Source organism: Panthera leo, chromosome B2 (genome assembly GCF_018350215.1).
Source record: "Panthera leo isolate Ple1 chromosome B2, P.leo_Ple1_pat1.1, whole genome shotgun sequence".
Classification (NCBI taxonomy): Eukaryota; Metazoa; Chordata; class Mammalia; order Carnivora; family Felidae; genus Panthera; species Panthera leo.
The window spans coordinates 131,584,783-131,605,257 of record NC_056683.1 but is presented as its reverse complement, the minus strand read 5'-3'; the positions used below and the strand labels follow the sequence as shown (position 1 = coordinate 131,605,257).

Genomic DNA, 20,475 nt, shown 5'->3' with positions numbered 1-20,475 from the left:
AGAGAGAATGAGATATGGGCTCATATCAAAACACAGGAAAGGGTTAAATGTCTATTTAAGGAACAGAACAAATCCCCACTTTGCCCTAAATCCTTTCAACGTTAGCATCTAGCTTTCTTCTGCCTCAACAGAACTCTGGAAATGGCTTCATGTGGAAAAATTAAATGAGAAATCTCCGGATCTGGGTTCACAGGTACCGTGGGAAACAGGAGAAGCTACTATACAAAGAGGAGAGGAATTAAGTGAAAGTCAACATGCTGAACTTTGAACTCTCAGCTCCTCTGTGCTGCTTGGTTCAATAACACTTATGGATCAGTGTATACCAACGCCTTTGACCCAGTCCACCCCAGGAGGAAGATTAGAGGACTCTAAACTGGAGAAACTGACCAGAGCCAGGGGAAAACCCCAAGATCTACATTTGGAGCTAATCCCAGTCCCAAATGAACCTCATTTACCCCCAATTATCCTAAATTAATTACCCTACCATCTGACAAGCTCTAGCCATTCTGTAAAGCCACTTCCAATCAGCAGCTCTTTAATGTCATAAATTCTTTAGACACGTATATGCAGCAGAGTATCACCAGACAATTAAGGAAGGAGTCTTATATCAAAGAAAGAAACTAAAGGGTGTGGGTGGAAAGATTAAGAGAAAACAGAAACAACTATATAGGATATATTTTTGAAATTGGTAATATTAGACAGATAAGAGAATATCCATCTATCAAATAAGAAATGTCTCCAAAAATACAATCAAGACGGGAGCCTGGGTGGCTCAGTTGGTTGAGCTTCCAACTTCAGCTCAGGTCATGATCTCACGGTTTGTGAGTTCAAGCCCCACGTCGGGCTCAGAGCCTGGAGCCTGCTTCGGATTCTGTCTCCTTCTTTCTCTCTGCCACTCCCCACTTGTGCTCTGTCTCTCAAAAATAAATAAATGTTTAAAAAATTAAAAAAAAACACAATCAAGAATGAGAGCTCTTAGAAACTGAAAATAAGAAAGTAGAATAAATTCAACAGAAAGTTTGGATGACAAAGTCGACACAAAAGACAAAGAGATTAAAGCTATAAATCTTTTAGAAGAAGACCTAGGGGGAAAGCTTCATGACATTGGATTTTGCAGTGATTTCTTGGTTGTGATACTACACAATAATAACAAATGTAAAAATACATACATTAAAATAAAAAAATTCTATCCATCAAAGGACATAATCAATACAGTGCAACCTACAGAATGGGAGAAAAATTCTGCAAATGATGCATCCGAGAAAAGGGTAGCATCAAGAATATATAAAGAACTTATGTAAAGAACAACAGAAAACAAACGAATTAATTTAAAAATGGGCAACGGGGGGCGCCTGGGTGGCTCAGTCGGTTAAGCGTCCGACTTCAGCTCAGGTCACGATCTTGCGGTCCGCGAGTTCGAGCCCCGTGTTGGGCTCTGGGCTAATGGCTCAGAGCCTGGAGCTTGCTTCCAATTCTGTGTCTCCCTCTCTCTCTGCCCCTCCCCCATTCATGCTGTGTCTCTCTCTGTCTCAAAAATAAATAAACGTTAAAATAAATAAATAAATAAATAAATAAATAAAAATGGGCAAGGGACTTAAGTAGATATTTACCCAAATAAGATAAACAAATGACCAACAAGCACATGAAAAGATACTCAACATCACTAATCATTAGGGAAATGCAAATCAAAAGTATAATGAGATTCAACCTCATACCCATTATGATAGCTACTGTTATAAAAAATAAATAAATAAACAGGCATGGGTGTTGGTGAGGACGTGAGGAAACTGGAAGTCTTGTGCACTCCTAGTGAGAATATAAAATGAAAAACAGTATTGCAGCTCCTGAAAAATAAAAGTTGATTTAATATGTGACTCAACAAGTCCTCGTTTGGATAAAAACCCAACAGAATTGAAAGCAGTGTCTCAAGGAGATATTTGTATACCTATGGTCATATCAGCATCATTCACCCAGTGTCCATTGTTGGCTTAATGAATAAACAATGCGATATACATATATATGTATATATACTATTCCATCATATTATATACTATTCCATATATATATACACACACATATGAATGACACATGCTACAACATGGGAAGGACTGTGGGAACATTATACTAAATGACATAAGCCAGTCACAAGCATATAAATACTGTATGATCCCCCCTTATATAAGGCACCTAGAGTAGTCAAATTCATAGAGACAAAGTACGATGGTGGTTCTAAGGGACCAAGAGAAGGGGGAATGAGAAATTGTTTAATGGGTATAGAGTTTTAGTTTTGTAATATGAAGTAAGATCTGAAGATCGGTCGCGTAGCAATGTGAATGTACTTAACATTGTGTTGAGAAGAAGGAACTCTCCAAGAAACAGTATTAAGAAAAATCATCCAGACTGAATAAATCCTCCAGGAAACACTATTAGGAGAAATTATCCAGGTTGAATGGGTTCATGGAGTACCCAGCACAGTTCATGAAAAAGACTCATACCAAGGCCAATCACTGCAAAGTTTAATTATTCCAAGAATGAAAAGATGGTCTTTGAGATGGCAGAGTCACATACAAATGATCAAGAATCCCAGTGTCATGTGTATTCTTAAGGACAATGCTTATATTTCTGTAAATACATTGTAGAATGCTACTAAGATCAACATAATTTACAAATTCATCCCCTCACACAGTTAACATAGTTAACTATTCTTCTTTGCGTGTGTGGGCGGGGGGAGGGGACATTCGGTTAAGTTAAAAAGAAAAAGAAAAAGAAAACCAATGCTTAAAGTTAGAATACAAGGGATTAAGGAAAGGGATTAAGGAAGAACTTCAAAATTCTAAAGGAATGATTTCTAAACTAAAATCTATATCCCACCAAAATATAAATCAGGTGGAGGGTGGATTATAGATAACTGCAAGCATATCAATTCTCATAATTTCCAATTCTCATAAATCTTTTCCCAGAAGTTTTGGAAAATGCAATTCACCAAAATCAGGTTTTAACCTAGAAACATAGTTTCCAGAAAACAAGAAATCCATCACAGAGAGACAAAAGGAAGTCTCAAGATGACGGGTGTAAGGTTCCATTCATTTGAACTGTAGGAAGAAAGCAAAGGATTCTGGGGTGGGGAGGTGTCTCCAGGAACATAACTGGCACTTAAAGAAAACCTAATGTGTTTGTGTGCCAAATAGTCTTTAGAGGGATTTTCTTTTCCTTCCTTTCTTCCTCCCTCCTTGCTCTCTCCCTTTCTTTCTTTCTTTCTTTCTTTCTTTCTTTCTTTCTTTCTTTCTTTCTTTCTTTCTTTCTTTCTTTCTTTCTTTTCTTTCTTTCCTTCCTTCCTTCCTTCCTTCCTTCCTTCCTTCCTTCCTTCCTTCCCTCCTTCCTTTCTTTTCTCTCTTTTCTTTCTTTCATTCATTATTTGGGAAGGTTTACTAATGTGTCATAGAAAAGTAACCAAATGATGGGGTGCCTGGGTGGCTCAGTCGGTTAAGTGTCTGACTCTTGATTTGGTTCAGGACATAATCGTATGGTTCATGGGCTCAGGCCCACATCAGGCTCCATGCTGACAGTGTAGAGGCTGGTTGGGATTCTCTCTCTCTGTCCCTCTCTCTCTGTCCCTCCCCTGCTCCTGCACACTCATTCTCTCTCTCCCTAAACAAACAAACACACAAACTTGAAAACAAAAAAAAGTAACCAAATGAAAAAACACCATAATTAGCTTGTACAAAAATCTATGTAAGAAATGTTTTTGTATTTGCCTCCACAGTAATAATCCTTAACTAACTAGAATATCAATTCAATAAAGACTTCTGGAATTAAAAAAAAAAAAAAAAAAACCTGGAAGAGAGAAGAAAGCAGAGGTGTGTGATGGTGAGTGAAGACAGTACTGTATCCTTATCTTCCACAACAAGGGATAATATCTAACTTGATAGATAAAGAAATAACAAAATCCCATCATTCAATAAACACATAATGGTGTCTGCCATGTGCTAGGAATTTTCACTAGTGCTGAAAGAAAAACAGTGTATTATAAAATCATCGTCTCTGCCTTCATAAGGCCTACTATTTAGAAATGTAGAGATACAGGAGCATCTGGGTGGCTCAGTCCACTGAGAGGCCAATTCGATTTTGGCTCAGGTCATGATCTCTAAGTTGTGGGATAGAGCCCTGGGTAGGGCTCTGCACTGAGCATGGAGTCTGCTTAAGATTGTATCCCTCCCTCTCCCTCTGGCCCTCCCCTGATGCATGCGCTCTCTCTCTCTGTCTCTCTCTCTCTCTGTCTCTCAAAAAATAAGAAAGAAAGAAAGAAAGAAAGAAAGAAAGAAAGAAAGAAAGAAAGAAAGAAAGAAAGAAAGAAAGAAAACTAGTTTTAAAAAAGAAATGCAGAGATAGACACCAGAAGAAACACAAATAAAATAAAAGTGATTGACTCTGGAGAGAAAGACTAAGGAATGAGGAGGAGTAAAACAGGTTGGCTATTTTTATGTTTTGGGTATTTTTTGACTTTTTAAAAATACTGCATGGAATAGATTAAAACTTATAGAAAAACTTTAAAAGTGTGAAAAATCTATTCATTCTCTTTACAAGATTTCTCATTTGTTAGTCTGCTTTTCAACTAATACTAAAAAAATTTGTTTACCTCTATGCAATGGCCTGCCCCACAAGGTATCTTATGCCATCTATAGAGGTTGGTAGAAATGAACTGTGATTCATTCACATAATGAAATATTATGTAATTTTAAGAATAAAGACACTCTTTAGGTATAGATATGAAATTTTCGCCTGTACATATTCAGTAAAAACTTTTTTGTTTGTTAAATTTTGAATAGAAAAAGGGGAGGTGATGGATTATTGTGTGTTTCTTTGCCTTTGCACAAAGAAACACCGAAAGTGTCCTACAGAGGGCAGAGCAGTGAAAATGGAGAAGTACATGAATGGAAACAAGACTTCTTAATGTATGCCTTATATTTTTATTTTTTAACATGTTAATATATTACCTTTTAAACAACTACCTTTTTACAGCCACCACACTGGCAGAAGTTGAAATATCAGACATTGTAAGTGTTGGCCAGGATGTGGTGTGAAGAAAATTCTTATCCAGGGCTGACAGGAGTGGATATTGATACACCTGTATTGGAAAATTTTGGGGCATTTTGTTGTGTTGTTAAATGGGTAAATGCCCTATGACCCAACAATTATACTGCCAGATTCACATCCTGGAGCAGGGATTCCTAGCCTAGTGTCCTTTGGGACTCATTGTTAAGATTTCAGGAATCCGTGAACATGGATGGTTGAAAAAATTCATCTTTAACCCAAGTTCAGCATTTTCCTCCATTATCAATTTATCAATGCAGGTGAGTAGCCACAATGTTGTTAACAATAATTGTGACTTTACACACAAAAGAAATCACAGTACCCTACGTATCATTAGAATTGCAAATATCAAAAAAAAAAAAAAAAAAGAATTGCAAATATCCTAAAATGTCACATGTGTTGATCAGTACTCTGAAATTACACAGTTATGAGGCCCATTGTCAGGTTTCAAGTGGCTACATCTTACTCTCTATGGATACTCTCATGACCTGTAGCTGCCCAATCATACTATACTTAGCAGGCAACTATACTTAGCAGTCATTCCACCCCCAGACAGCAAAGTTGTGTGTCCTCACAGTGCTAACACACACAGCTATTTTGCTTTCCACTATTCCCTATCGTCAATAATCAACTAATACGCAGACACAGATTAGTTGTCATTGTGTGTTAAAGTTTTTAAAAAAGTGGCAAAGGGACCCATCGTCCGGAAAAGATTACAAACCCTGGAACTAAGGAAACTCTTACACATGCATACAGGGACAGCAAAGAATAGTCATGGTATCACTGCTTACAATAGTAAGAAACATGAAGCGGGGCGCCTGGGTGGCTCAGTCGGTTGAGCGTCCGACTTCAGCTCAGGTCACGATCTCACGGTCCGTGAGTTCGAGCCCCGCGTCGGGCCCTGTGCTGACAGCTCGGGGCCTGGAGCCTGCTTCCGATTCTGTGTCTCCCTCTCTCTCTGACCCTCCCCCATTCATGCTCTGTCTCTCTTTGTCTCAAAAATAAATAAAAACACTTAAAAAATTAAAAAAAAGAAACATGAGGCAGTGAATATAACCATCAACAATGTGGAAGATAAAAAAAAACAAAACACAGTAGGTTGGTTATCCATTAAATACCTTCAACCAGTGAAATGAATTGAATGAACTGTGACACGCAGCAAGAGACAAATCTCAGAATTGATGTTAAGTGAAAGGAGTCCCAGAAGAATTAATATGAATCCACTCAGATAAAAGTATATAGCAACGAAACTAAGGTTATATTGTTTATAAACGTATACATAATTGGAAAAATTAGAAGAGTACGAGGTTGGTTAGTGGCAATGGCAGAGAGGAGATGCAACCTGGAAGAGACACGCAGGGGACTGCTATGAGTATGGCATTTTCTAATCTAGATGATAGATATGTAAAAAGCTTATTTTCATGGTATTCTTTATTCTGTTCAGATGCATGCCATACATTGTTTGGTGTATAACATATTTCACAATTTAAGAAAAAAACATTTATAATTGAGAATTGGGCCAATGATAAGAGTAACATAGTTACCTGAGATACTGTTCCTGTCAACTGAATTAAGTCTGGCTGGCTAAAGGTGATGGTTTCATCATTTTCAGTAAGGGAAGATAAACCAGATCCTGGAGGTACCCCTTTCTTGGTAAAATATTGTACAAAATGACTAATAAAAGAAAAAAAAACAACCTCTGTTACCTTAATGTCTTGCTTAAAGTTATAACTGCACTTTTTATTGAGGCATAATTGCTGTATAACATTATATTAGTTTCAGGTGTACGACATGATGATTTTACATTAATATGTATTGTAAAATGATCACATGTCTAGTTAACAACCATCACCGTACATAGTTATCATTTTTTTCTTGTAATGAGAACTCTTAAGATTTACTCTCTTAGCAGCTTTCAAATATGCAACACATATTGTTAACTATAGTCATCATGCTGTACATTACATCTCATGACTTACTTATTTTATAACTGGAACTTTGTACATTTTGACCCCCCCCCCTTTACCCATGCCAGCCACCCCTTATCTCTGGCAACCACCAATCTGTTCTCTGTATCTTGGGTGTTTGTTTTTGTTTTTGAATTTTTAGATTCCACATGTTAAGTGAGATCATACGGTATTCAACTTTCTCTGACTGCCTTATTTCACTTAGCATAATGCCCTCAAGGTCCATCCATGTTGTCATAAATGGTAAGATTCCCTTCTCTTTCATGGCTTAATGCCATTGCATTGTATATTAAATAACAGCAGTTTAGTCAAGAGAAATTTCTGATTTTGTTCATTTCATCATCTCATCCATTTACATCCAATAACAAATTTTTATTTCATATTAAAAACCTTGACTTGCTTTCTGTACTCTGAAGAAGTATCTCTATCAGTCAACGCACTGCTGTAAAAATTTTCTAGAACACTATTTTAAAATTATGGTGGTCATCTTTAAATGTTGATGATCAGAACAAAGGAATTTTACATTTAGACTTGATTTAACTCAGCATCAGAGTAACGTATCAGTGAAATAGGGCTCCGAGTAAGAAATTGTGAGTCTTGAGCACTTGAGTTTATAACTGTGGCACTCTTACTAGCTACTCAAGGGTACAGAATTTCAAGTAATTACTAATAAGACCTTGAATCGCCATTGTCATACCTCGAAGTTTATAGGCACAATAAAAAGACATTGTTATAGCACATATATTTTACTTTAAGTGTTTGTCAACGATAAAATTAAATTTCATGTATACGGTCTTCCTGAACTTCTTTTTTTCTTTGCGAATGTTTAGTGAAAGTTCCTAATTCACAAGCTAAGCATCTCTGATTTACCTGAAGCTGACGCTAGAGGGTAGCACAGACATATTTGTTGTGAGGCTCTGAGCGGCTTCCACTTGGCCAGGAGCCAAGAATGGGCAACTCTGGCATGTTGCTACAGAGGTAGTGTTCCAGGGAAAGGCACTCGTGATCGGGGGTCGCTCTCAAGGGCTCGCCGAAAAAGGGCTAGCACTCATATTGACCTGAGAACTCTGACTGCACAGCAAAGCTGGACAAGGGACATTTCTTTCTTGTACGATAAAATGTCATTCACATATCTTTGTTTTTGGCTCTGGCAGATTGAATAAATATGCCAGGAAATTCATAACAGAGTCAGTGAATAGATTAGTTGAATCTAATCAGGTGCCAAAGTCACCTAGATTTGGTTTGTAGACTTCCGTCCACCTTGACCAGATAATAAAGCTGAAGGAAAATATAAGAAAATAGAGTAAGGGAGTAACTTGGGGAGTTCAGGTTATGAAACCAACCCATATGTGGTGCCTACTGGCACAGAGATTCTAGAAATTTGGGAATGACATTTTGAATTGTGAGGAAATTTCTCCTGGTGGTCTGCAGCTCTCAAAATCCATAAAATCTCTGGTTAGTATGAAACCTCAATCAATTGAGAGACAGTAAAAAGGGATTTGAAATGGAAAAAAGCATCATCTTAGTGGGTAATATTAAGTATGAAATTAATTAGAAAAATTATGAAGCACTAACATTTTTATGTTAAGTTTAGGAAAATTCTATGTATATGTGCTATTTTGTATTTCTAGCATATGAAAGAATTTAGCATGTTACATAATGCAGCAAATTAGGCTTTAAAATCTATATAGCATATTTAAGTTTAGTTTTATGATTATGTTACAAGGTATAAGAAAATTTGGGTTTATAAAAACTAATGGTAGGTATAGGAAAAATTAAGTTTCTCAAAATATGTGAATTTGATTATTTGACCTTAAAAAAAAATTTTAATGTTTATTTATTTTAGAGAGAGAGAGAGAGTGCAAGCAGGGGAGGGGCAGGGAGAGAGGAAGACACCAAATCTGAAGCAGGCTCCAGGCTCTGAGCTGTCAGCACAGAGCCCAACATGGGGCTCAAACTCACCAACAGTGAGATCATGACCTAAGCCAAAGTCGGATGCTTAACCCAATGAGCTACTCAGATGCCCTGGTTATTTGAACTTTTATAATGATTTAAATACTTTGCAAGATTTTATTTGCCATGATTTTTGGCTTTTAAAGTACTTAAAGAGATAACAATATATAATGATATTGTAAATGCCATTTAAAATGTTTAAATAGGGGCACCTAGGTGGCTCAGTTGAGCATCCAACTCTTGATTTCAGCTCAGATCATAATCTCACAGTTTTGTGAGTTCAAGCCCCACATCAGGCTCTGAGCTAAATGGAGGATTCTCTCTTTCTCCCTCTCTCTCTGCCCCTCCCTTGCTTTCTCTCTCTCAAAATAAATAAACTTAAAAAAAAATTTTTAATGTATAAATAAATTCAGAAAACTAAATCTATTTAAAACTTTAGTGGAAATTAATAGATTTATGTATAACAAAATTTTATTAAAAGTTAAAATTAGATTTATAAATTCGTAACAGTAACAAATTTTTTAAATTAAAGTAGCAGCACACTGTCTTTTTGGTTTATAGAGCTGTCTTTCAAGGCTTGACATTGCTGACTGCCAATGACTGTCCTGTGTTAGGGCTGCCTAGGGGTCCCTCCTAACCCCCCTCAGTGCTCAATTGTTAATGCATAGAGTTGACAGGAGCCTTAAAAGGAAACAATTTGAAGAATATCTCTAACATTTTCAACTTATAGAGTTCATAAAGTGTAAATTGACTGGCTCTGAAAGTAAAACCATACAACGAACTGCCTTCTGATCTCAATTTTGACTGTTTTACTTCATCCGCTTACGTTCTGGTCATGGATTTTAATATGTCCAAAGAAGGCTAACCTACGTCTAATGGCCACTGTGTGACCGATAATATAAGCCATTCAAAATGTTCACTAAAGTTTTATTTAAGTTTAAGATACATTCAAACAAGGAGCAAATCATAAATGCAAACCTTGCTGAAAATCTCAAAGCAAGCACGGCCATATCACCATTATGCTGATCAAGGGACATTATTGTTGCCAGTGCCCCATGAGTCCTGCCCGATAGGTCTCCAAACCACGGCCAGTCCTGCTCACCACAGAAAACTATTCTCCTGACTTCCAACACCATAGATTGCTTTTGATTTTTCTTCTCATAATGAACGTTAATAGAATCCTTAAAAGCAACCCATGTACTTTTTACACCAGGCTTCTTTGGTCTAATATTTTGTGTGTGTGACATTCACCCATGTTGGTTTGTGAGGCAGCATTTCTTTCACTGTCTGCAGGTCACTGTATCTGATTTGTCTTCGGTTTCACTGGGATTGGGTCCAGCTGCACTTTTCTCTGTGTTTACTTGCTGGATTTCAGAACTTCCCGAATCTTGACATGAGGGGTTTTTTCTTTCTTACTTTTGGGATATTTTGCCATTATATTTTTAGTTTTTGGCTATTCTCCCATCTCTCTATCCTCTATTTCTGAGACCCACTTGGAAGTATGTTGGTCCTTTTCAACTTGTTCCATTTGTTTTTACTATACATTTTTCTTTCTTTCTTTCTTTCTTTCTTTCTTTCTTTCTTTCTTTCTTGTCTTTGTGCTTCAGTCTGGATATTATCTCTAATCTATTTTCCCTTTTGCTAACTGTCTTTTTTAGCTGCATCTAATCTCTGATGAAATACGTCCATTGAATTCTTAGTTTCGGTTATTACTGTATTCCTTGAATTATTGAATTCCTAGAACTCCTATTTAATTTTTTAAAAACTTTTCACATATTATTATTTATTTTTATGTATTACAACTTCGTTGATGGGTAATTGAAGTACAATTATCTGCAAAATTCAGAGTATAAATTTGGTAATCTTGGACACATGCATATGTCTATGTATTACTTATGCATGGCTGCTTAAAAAATTACCACACTTTGAGTGGTAATAATCATCACTTCCACTCATATCACTCACTATTTCTTCACATTATTGCTATTTGTTGACTTCCTGTTCCCTTATCTGAACTCATTAGAAATTTTAGATCCAGGATGTTAGTCTTTCTTTTGTTGTCATATTCAAATATTAATATATTTGGATTTCTCCTCCTCCTTTTACTTCTTTATTTTCTTTGTTGTTCTATTTAGGGTTTCTTCCTCTAAAAGTAACATACTTCATCTCCCTAGTTTCTATGACAATCATCTGATCTTACAATTTAAGTATCAGATAATAACCAAAAGCATTTGTTAGTGCTAATGTTTAAGGTTCAACAAAATCCTTCACTGTTCTAAAACAGTAGCCAAGGCTATAAAGCCAGACATATTAAAGCTTTATTTTAATTGATTCAGAATTTATCTTAGCTACTTATTACTGTGGGGAAAAGAATCTAAGATTATTGTTTTCTTGCAATCACTGTCACCAAAGCATAATTGTCAGACAATTTGTCTCACAGTTGTGAGACAATTCACAAACACTTCATTTGTCAACCAGATGTATTTGTGGGAAAGAATGTGATATACTTACGTTACTGTTGGAATTGCAAACGGATTCATCCTATAATTCAAAAATGGACTTGAAATTTCAAGAAACTGTTCGGGCTTCTTTATTATTGTTTCTAAAAGAAAAATTCTCTATTATTGATTCTTTATCATCGGTTCTATAAGATCTAGAAGATTCTAAAAGAATCTAAAAGATAATTATTGATTCAGTATGATACACTTTTGTTTTTTAATCTTCTAAAATTAAATGCATAACTTAACATCTACTGCAGTGTTGATGAGATTAACTGTCTACCCAGCAAACCTACAATTGTCTTATTATTACTGGACATTCATTGCTACTTCTTTAAAAGTTTTTCACTAAAAACTGTTCTTTTAGTTAACCTCTGCAACACAAATGCTCAAATATGAAGAAAAAATACAGACTAATATCTGGATATGGTACTAGAACCAAAAATGTAACAAAGTCAAGGTCATGGGAAGGAAAGAAAGCATTAGATCAAGAAAGACTTTGTGAATACTCCTAAAGGAGTCTGAAGCCAATATAGAAGTAAGAAGTTCTCAGTGGAGGGGCACCTGAGTGGCTCAGTGGATTGAGCTTCCAAATCTCGATTTTGGCTCAGGTCGTGATCTCACGGTTTGTGGGTTTGAGCCCTGCATCGGTCTCTGTGCTGACAGTACTGGGCTTGCTTGGAATTCTCTCCCCCCCCCCCCCCCGCCCCGTCAAAATCAATAAAGAAACATTAGAATTTTTTTTTACATTTATTTATTTTTAAGTGACAGAGCACAAGTGGGGGAGGGGCAAAGAGAGAAGGATACACAGAATCCGAAGCAGGCTCCAGGCTCCGAGCTGTCAGCACAGAGTCCAACCCGGGGCTCGAACTCACAAACCATGAGATCATGACCTGAGCCAAGTCGGACGCTCAACCAACTGAGCCACCCAGGTGCCCCAATAAATAAATATTTTAAAAAAAGAAATTCTCAGTGTATACAGAACAGAGCTCAAGCACTAACATGGTGATCACAGGAATTAAACATTAGAGATGATTACTTTAATAAAACTCCTGCTACAATGGAAAGGATGCCCACTGGAGAAAAATAAGAGAAACTCTGAATGTGCACATAACTTCTCTGTGCTTATTCTGTGGTAAGCTCTCAAATGATCTCTCTCTCTCTCTCTCTCTCTCTCCCTCTCTGTCTTGCTGTCTCTCTTTCTATTTCCTATTATTTTTCACTTTAAATATTAAACCCAATAGATAGAAGAAAGACAATTATGGGGTGAGCCTTGAGGTGGGACGCCATAGGTTGGAATCCTACCAATTTTAGATTGTCTTCCCCAGTTCACCCTGAAGCCATCATGCAGCTAGAATTATACCACAGTCATTATCAAAATCAGAAAACGCCTGTATGTTCAATATTTTCCCCTTTATTCAGCTATTCTTTGATGCATTTTAGAGCAAAGATTTTCTCTCAAGCATCATGTGCATGCTGATCTTTGGTTCAGAAGGACAGAGAACAGGAAAGAGGATAGAGAGGATGGAGGGAGGGAGAGAGGGAGGAAAGAATGGAAATTGCAAAGTTCCTGTATCCCAATGCAGCCGCTGGCAGGCACCAAGAGTCAACTGCAGAAGCTCAAAGAAAGTAAAGACTGAAATAATCAAGCAAGAGAGAGGGGGGGCAGATAGGCTTGATAAACAAACAAACAAACAACAACAACAAACCTGACCTTTTCTTCTTTCCACCCAAACCAGATATTTCTTTAGTCTTTGTTCTTTTCTGGCAAAGACTGAGCGTGTTGTGCTAGAAAATCTTTGCTACCAGCTGTACTGCTTGTATCATGTAGGCAAGAAGCAAAGGCGAGGAAAATTACATGGTTGCAGTTGTTAATTTATATTCTAAAAACATGTAAATTATGGTTGAAAGTAGGAGGCAGGGAACAGGTAAGTCTTTCAATCCATGTGACCATTGCAGTTGTAGAATCCTGAGCACCACGGAGACTTCCGTACTGCATTGTGACCAAGATAGGGTTCCCTGGTCCCCTGCCATGAGGAATCAGCAACACTTGCATTGGTATCAGGAGCCACAGCAGGTGCCACCAATAGGGGTATAAGCCTTGGTGCACGGGACCGAACCCTTAGAGCATACTGTTTGTTTGGTTTTTAATGTTTATTTATTTTTGAGAGAGAGAGACAGAGAGAGACAGAGCATGAGTGGCTGAGGGGTAGAGAAAGGGAGACACAGAATCCGAAGCAGGGTCCAGGCTCCAAGCTGCCAGCACAGAGCCTGACGCTGACGCCAACTGGAACCCACGAAATGCGAGATCGTGACCTGAGCTAAGTCAGGTGCTTAATCGACTGAGCCACCCAGGTGCCCCACTTAGAGCATACTTATAAGCTTCACGGCGAGGCCACTGGTAAACGGGCTCTAGGTATATTCAAGGTGGCTTTGCCTTCATTGCGCATTCAGGTAACAGGCCTGTGAACATAGCCTGTAATGCAGTAACCTCTAGAAGGTGGTATACTGTGGCTGGATGAATACAATTAGAAAATCATGAGCAATTAGCAAAGACAAAGGGAGAAAGTGCAAAATCAAGAAAACAAACACAAAAGACATACTAAATAAAGCTTTTTTGAACAAAGACAATTTAAGTTTTTTGGAATAAGATATATATATATATTTCAAATATATATATTCAAATATGTATATTTGAATATATATATATATATTTCAAAAAATATATATGTATATTTCAAAACCAAGAGTTGTACCCTTAACCAACTGAGCCACTCAGGCGTCCTATAGGCCATAATTTTTAAATTATAAGTTTTCGTTCTCCTTTAATCCCATCTCATGCATCTGCTTTAGAATTGAGTTTCTTTTAATGCTCTCACTCATTTCTTTTGCCATTCAAACTTGGTACTTATGAAATACTGGAATCAGAATGAAGACTTGGAGAGAACAACATTGAAGGAGTAAAGACTGAGATTTGAATTAGGAAGAAGTTGGAAGTAAACTGAGAATAAGAACAAGGTGGGCGGGACTCCGAGGCGGCTTTGTCTTTTAAATGTCCAGCTCTTCATCTGGGATCAGATCATGATCTCACAGTTCAGTTCCCAGATCGTGTCTCCTGTAGGGCTTTGTGCTAACACTGCAGAGCCTGCCTGGTATTCTCTTCCTCCCTCTCTCTCTGCCCCTCCCCCACTCATGCTCTCTCAAAATATATAAACTCAAAAAATGATCAAAAAGTTAAAAAAAAAAGAACTAGGTGAGCACAGTCCCCCACCCCACCCTGAGCCCACATGAACCTCTTTATTTCTAGCACAACTACCATTCATGGTGGCTTATGACAGTATTCACACAGGGGGAGTCCAAGAATGAAGTTATATCCCTATATTCTAAATAAGGGTCAGTTTCTATTCTAAATATAAATCAGTTAATTCAAAGACTATGTTCTACAGGGCACTCTAGAGTGATTTCACACCAGGGGCTTAAATATGTTACCTAAGTTTTTAAATATTATTTGCTACAAACCATTTTCTATCACAATAATGACAATACCCTCACCCAAAGAATGGCCTGGATATATCTTGTCAGTTTAGATGTGAACCAAACTATTCAGCTTCTGAAATGTGGAGAATTAACCCTTTAAAAACATAAAATTTAGGGGCACCTGGGTGGCTTAGTCGGATTAAGTGTCTGACTTTGGCTCAGGTCATGATCTCACAGTTTGTGAGTTCGAGCCCCGCGTTGGGCTCTGTGCTGACAGCTCAGAGCCTGGAGCCTGCTTCAGATTCTGTGTCTCCCTCTCTCTCTGCCCCTCCCCCATTCATCCTCTCTCTCTCTCTCTCTCTCTCTCTCTCTCTCTATCTCTCACTCCCCCCCTCTCAAAAATAAATAACATTAAAAAAATTAAAGACATAACATTTAGATATAAAATTAAAAGTAGGCGTTAGGTATAATTTTGGGTAGCTTGCCTTGAGAGATGTATTCCATTACAAATTCAACTGTTAGACCTACAGATAGAGAAATGGTAATCAGAAAGATTTCCAGACAACATGACCCATACCTTGAGCTTCATCTGTTATAACAGTTTCCTTTTTTTGACGAAAGATTTTCCAGGCAGGTATGGGAGGTGGCTTTGGAGGTGCTATGAGAGGGCAAGACCTAGTTCTAGTCACCAGCACAGGATGGCTACAGATATGGGAAAGTCCATATTGTCTCAGCTTCTCGGCAGAATCAGCCTAAAGAGTGGAAGGCACATTTAAAAGGATATGTGTAATTGCCTTATGCATAAAAAATACTTTCTGTCATTATGAAAATGCTGTTACCACAAGAAAGTGGTAATAAAGGAACAATAACCCATATTTCTACCTCCTAACATAAATGTTAGTACCATTGGCATTTCTTGTCATGTTTTTTTTTTCCCCCAGAGACCTCTATCTACTGATTTACAAAATGAGAGACTTGAGAGACTTGAACTAGAAGCCACTCTTCAGTTCTAAAAGTTTAAGATGTTCTGAGATTGAAAAAAAAAAAATCTCAGCACCTCAGTTTGGCCCAACATTAATCAACCATTACTATTCTAAGTTAAAGCTTTTTTTTTTAATATGAAATTTATTGTCAAATTGGTTTCCATACAACACCCAGTGCTCATTCCAACAGGTGCCCTCCTCAATGCCCATCACCCATCCACCCCCTCCCTCCCACCCCCCCATCAACCTTCAGTTTATTCTCAGTTTTTAAGAGTCTCTTATGGTTTGCCTTCCTCCCTCTCTAATTTTTTTTCCCTTCCCCTCCCCCATGGTCTTCTGTTAAGTTTCTCAGGATCCACATAAGACTGAAAACATATGGTATCTCTTTTTCTCTGCCTGACTTATTTCACTTAGCATAACACTCTCCAGTTCCATCCACGTTGCTACAAAAGGCCATATTTCATTCTTTATCATTGCCAAGTAGTATTCCATTGTATATATAAACCACAATTTCTTTATCCATTCATCAGTTGATGGACATTTAGGCTCTTTCCATAATTTGGCTACTGTTGAAAGTGCTGCTATAAACATTGGGGTACAAGTGCCCCTATACATCAGCACTCCTGTATCCCTTGGGTAAATTTCTAGGTTAAAGCTTTAATAACAGTGCTTAATATGTGAAGGTTGCGTCTGTTTGTTTATTTGTTTGTTTAGTCACCAGAATGGCTACATAGTTTTAAGGAAAAAATCCACTACATGTAGTGTGTGAGGTCCATGAGGTGATAAGCCAGTGCCTTGTCTATGGCTCATGCCTTCACCCTCCAACAGAAGCTCTCCCACAGGAAATCCCCATGATCTCTGCGGACAATGGAGCCTTTCACAGAAGGGCAGAGGAGAGAGGCTGCCCTAAATCCTGCTAAATCAAGTCATTGTCTGGGAAGATGCTTCCCATATTCGACTGTTCAGATATCCTGAAGCCACGCTGCTTTGGCACAATTCAGTATCATATTTAAGCAGAACTTCAGTTACTAACTGATAGCTGAAATATGCCATAAGAAATCAAAAAGTCTGCGAAAGTTAAAGTAATATATTCTGTCGCCAAATTCTGGCATTCACAGTCTAAATGTTGAAACATCTAAAGTAAAATAAAATAACTACATTTAAGTCAGTTTTGCCAATAACTACTTTTCTTCCTAGTGACTTTGTATCATTGATTTCTATGCAAAAAGCAATGCTTGAAAATGTACATTTATAAAGCTGTCATTTAAATTAGGACCAGAAACCCACCTATTAGCCTATTGCAAAGTATTGCCTCAGCCTGAACCTGCCTTACTTTTGTCACTGTTTTTCTATAGTTCAATGGCCACTTCTGGGAGGTGCAAAAAAGGTGGGGTCACTGTCAGATAAAACAGTTCTTTAGGAATCCAGGGCTTAACTAATGACTATAACAATTCATAATTGAAAGGAGACAATCAGTGCACTATTGAGTCCAGAAAAGCCACTTAAAAGTGTTTAAATGTGCAAAATAAAGAGGAAAGTGATTCAATGTTTAAGGGGTGGGCGGGGGGGAGGCCTAATAAAAAGCAGAGAGAATTGTAACATCCCTTTATTGCTCTTGTGAATGTTAGTGATTCCTTGAAAACAATTCAGAAACCTCTGGTATTATGCCTTAGAGTGGTTTAAAAATGTTTTTTTCAGAAATATTCTAAAGACTAAACCTTTTTTCTACAACTTTTGCCCTGCCAAGTTTGAAATTTTCCCAACACTCGAGATGGGGATTTATGGGATGATTTATTGATGTCATTTCATATAGTAACCAAGAACAGTACTATACTTTGTCTCCATAATCGAAGCCATGCCCAAAGTAGTATTTATAAATTGAATCATTTCCAAATAGCTTACTATTTAACATTTAGCGAATTTGGTCTACATATCTCTTATAATTCTTCTTATAACTGCAACCAAAGGTGTAGATTCTTTACTCTTTTTGAAGCCATAGAGCATCAGAAAATAAAATTATTTAAGGCATTTGAAAATGTAAGGTTTTGTGTCAGTTAAATATGGTGTTAAACACCTATTGTATTATTTGAATAATCCACAAAAGTACTAGCTTGATTTAAAGTAAGTAAGCTGATTTCTCATAGTTCATTTTAATTCCAACATACATACCATATCTCCTTTCAATTATGAATTAATTGTGACAGTCATAATCCCTGGATTCACCATGAACTGTTTTATCTCACAGTAATCCCACCTGTTTTGCACCTCCCAAAATTTCTGAATGATGTAAGTAAGTAATGCTATTGAAAATAGTTATATACTGGGGCGCCTGGGTGGCTTGGTGGGTTAAGCGTCTGACTTCAGCTCAGGTCACGATCTCATGGTCCATGAGTTCGAGCCCCGCGTCGGGCTCTGTGCTGACAGCTCGGAGCCTGAGGCCTGTTTCAGATTCTGTGTCTCCCTCTCTCTCTGCCCCTCCCCTGTTCATGCTCTGTCTCTCTCTGTCTCAAAAGTAAACGTTAAAAAAAAATTAAAAAAAAAAAAGAAAATAGTTATATAGTTGATGTTGAGAAACTTCGTTAAAGGATCTCAAATTTTCTTAGAGTTTGAGGCAGAGAGAGACTTGGAATAGTAAAAATTCACTCAGGTGAAACCTTAGGTAAGGACTTAAGAAACATTTTTTAATAATTTATGTGTAGACTTAAATTAGAAACTTCCTTGCCCATAAGGCTTGTTCATTCCTCTGCCCCCTCCCACTTCAAACATCTTGTTTCTATTTATTTTTTTTTTTTTTTAAGTAAGTTCTACCCCCAGCATGGGGCTGGATGGAGTTCATTATCCCAAGACCAAGAGTCAAATGCTCTACCGAGGGAGTCAGCCAGGCACCCTTCAAACATTCTAAAAGTAGGAGTTTGAGCAAGTGGGTAGCTTTCTTAGAACTTGCAGATCGCACATTTAAATAAAATTAAAACAATTTAGAATATCCAAGAACAAGAAGATGGGGAATAATGTGGGGTAATTCATGGCATCCTGTTCCTTTCCAAGTTTTCTTTTTCTTATATTCTAGACCAATTCTTTCAAAAAATGTAAAGTATTGACTTTATTTTAAATGTTGGTCTCATTGTCTTTGGGGCTATAATTTTTAGCAGTGTACTCCATTTAACAAAGTGCCATTAGAATACAATTATTTTAGTTGGCTTATCTTTAAAACATTGTGTCTCATTCTATCCTGATTTTGACCAAGAGAACAAGATCAGGCTATCAGCTAATGTAAAAGAATCAGCAGGCAAGTTAGGGAGACAGTGAGGTTATATAACCAGTTCATCATAGCCTTGGAGTTCATTTTTTAAATATTAGCTTCAGGTGTACAATATAGTGATTTAACAGTTCACCCAGTGCTCAGCACAAGTGCGCTCCTTAATCCCCATCACTTACTTCACCCAAGAAATAGACTCTTAAGTGCAGAGAACAAACTGATGGTCACCAGAGTGGAGGTAGGTAGGGGGATGGGTGAAACAGTTCATTTAATTATTGTTACAGATACTGGGTTAGTTCCTGAACCTCTGGACCCCTTAAACCATTTTCAATCCCTCAGAAGAAGGATTTATAATACTCTGTATGTCCTGACTCCCTCCCACATCTCAAGCTGCCTCTGAGACTTCTCCCCTTGCTATCTATTCAACTTCTAGCACTTCTCTGAACCCAGAGAGCTCTCCTTCACCTCCAGACTTTCCAACATAAGTCCTCCTCTGCTTTGAGCACACTTTTTTCCTATTTATTAAGCTAACTTTTTAAGGCCATCGCTTAAACACTTCTTCCTTTAGGAAGGCTTCCCCAGTCAACCACTAAACAGAAACATGTTTCTGCTATGTGTGCCATATTCATTCTTCCACTCATTGATTCATTCATTTGGTCACGCATCAAACACCCATTGTTTGAACACTATATTTCTACCATATTCCAGATACCTTTTATGATCTCTGTTATACCAGTTTTCTAACTTTATTACTATTGTTGGCGTGTCTGTCTCCTTCATTAGGCTCTGAGTTTTGTGACGAGAGACTTTTGTTAATCTTGCTCAGCACAGGTCCTCAAAACCTAACTTACTATTTAGCACATAATAGATCATCAATAAAATCTGTTGGATTAACAACAAACATAGGTGATCTTTTTTGTCCTTTAAATTCGAAACTAACTTTGTGCTTAAATATTAATTTCTCAGTGGGACAGCCAAGAGTTCAAACAGATTATTTTGTAGGATTTGTGTGTGTGTGTGTGTGTGTGTGTGTGTGTGTGTGTGTGTGCATGTGTGATGTATTCATCCCATTCTTGTATTTTATAGTTTTAAAAATAGTTTAAGTACTTCCCATAGTGAGACCATGGCAGTCCACAAAGCATGGCTCAGGTCATTTTTTAGTCCATGGTATGAGAGCATTTGATCTCTGGAATATTTAGGACAGCAGCTAGGCCAATGCCATGTAAAGAGGTTAAAAGAAAATCAGGGCT

At 37.5% G+C, this 20,475-nt stretch overlaps 1 protein-coding gene across 8 annotated transcripts in view; it reads right to left on the bottom strand.

Annotated features, from left to right (window-relative positions):
* The window catches only part of ADGB (androglobin), a 162,014-nt gene that overhangs the window by 72,193 nt on the left and 69,346 nt on the right, over positions 1-20,475 (bottom strand). For all 8 annotated transcript variants that reach the window (XM_042940023.1, XM_042940028.1, XM_042940029.1 and 5 more), the window contains 3 exons: positions 15,564-15,738; positions 11,523-11,613; positions 6,636-6,765 (listed from right to left, as the gene is read on the bottom strand). In XM_042940023.1, coding sequence (XP_042795957.1) covers positions 6,636-6,765; positions 11,523-11,613; positions 15,564-15,738 — 396 coding nt within the window. The remainder of the gene's footprint in view (positions 1-6,635; positions 6,766-11,522; positions 11,614-15,563; positions 15,739-20,475) is intronic.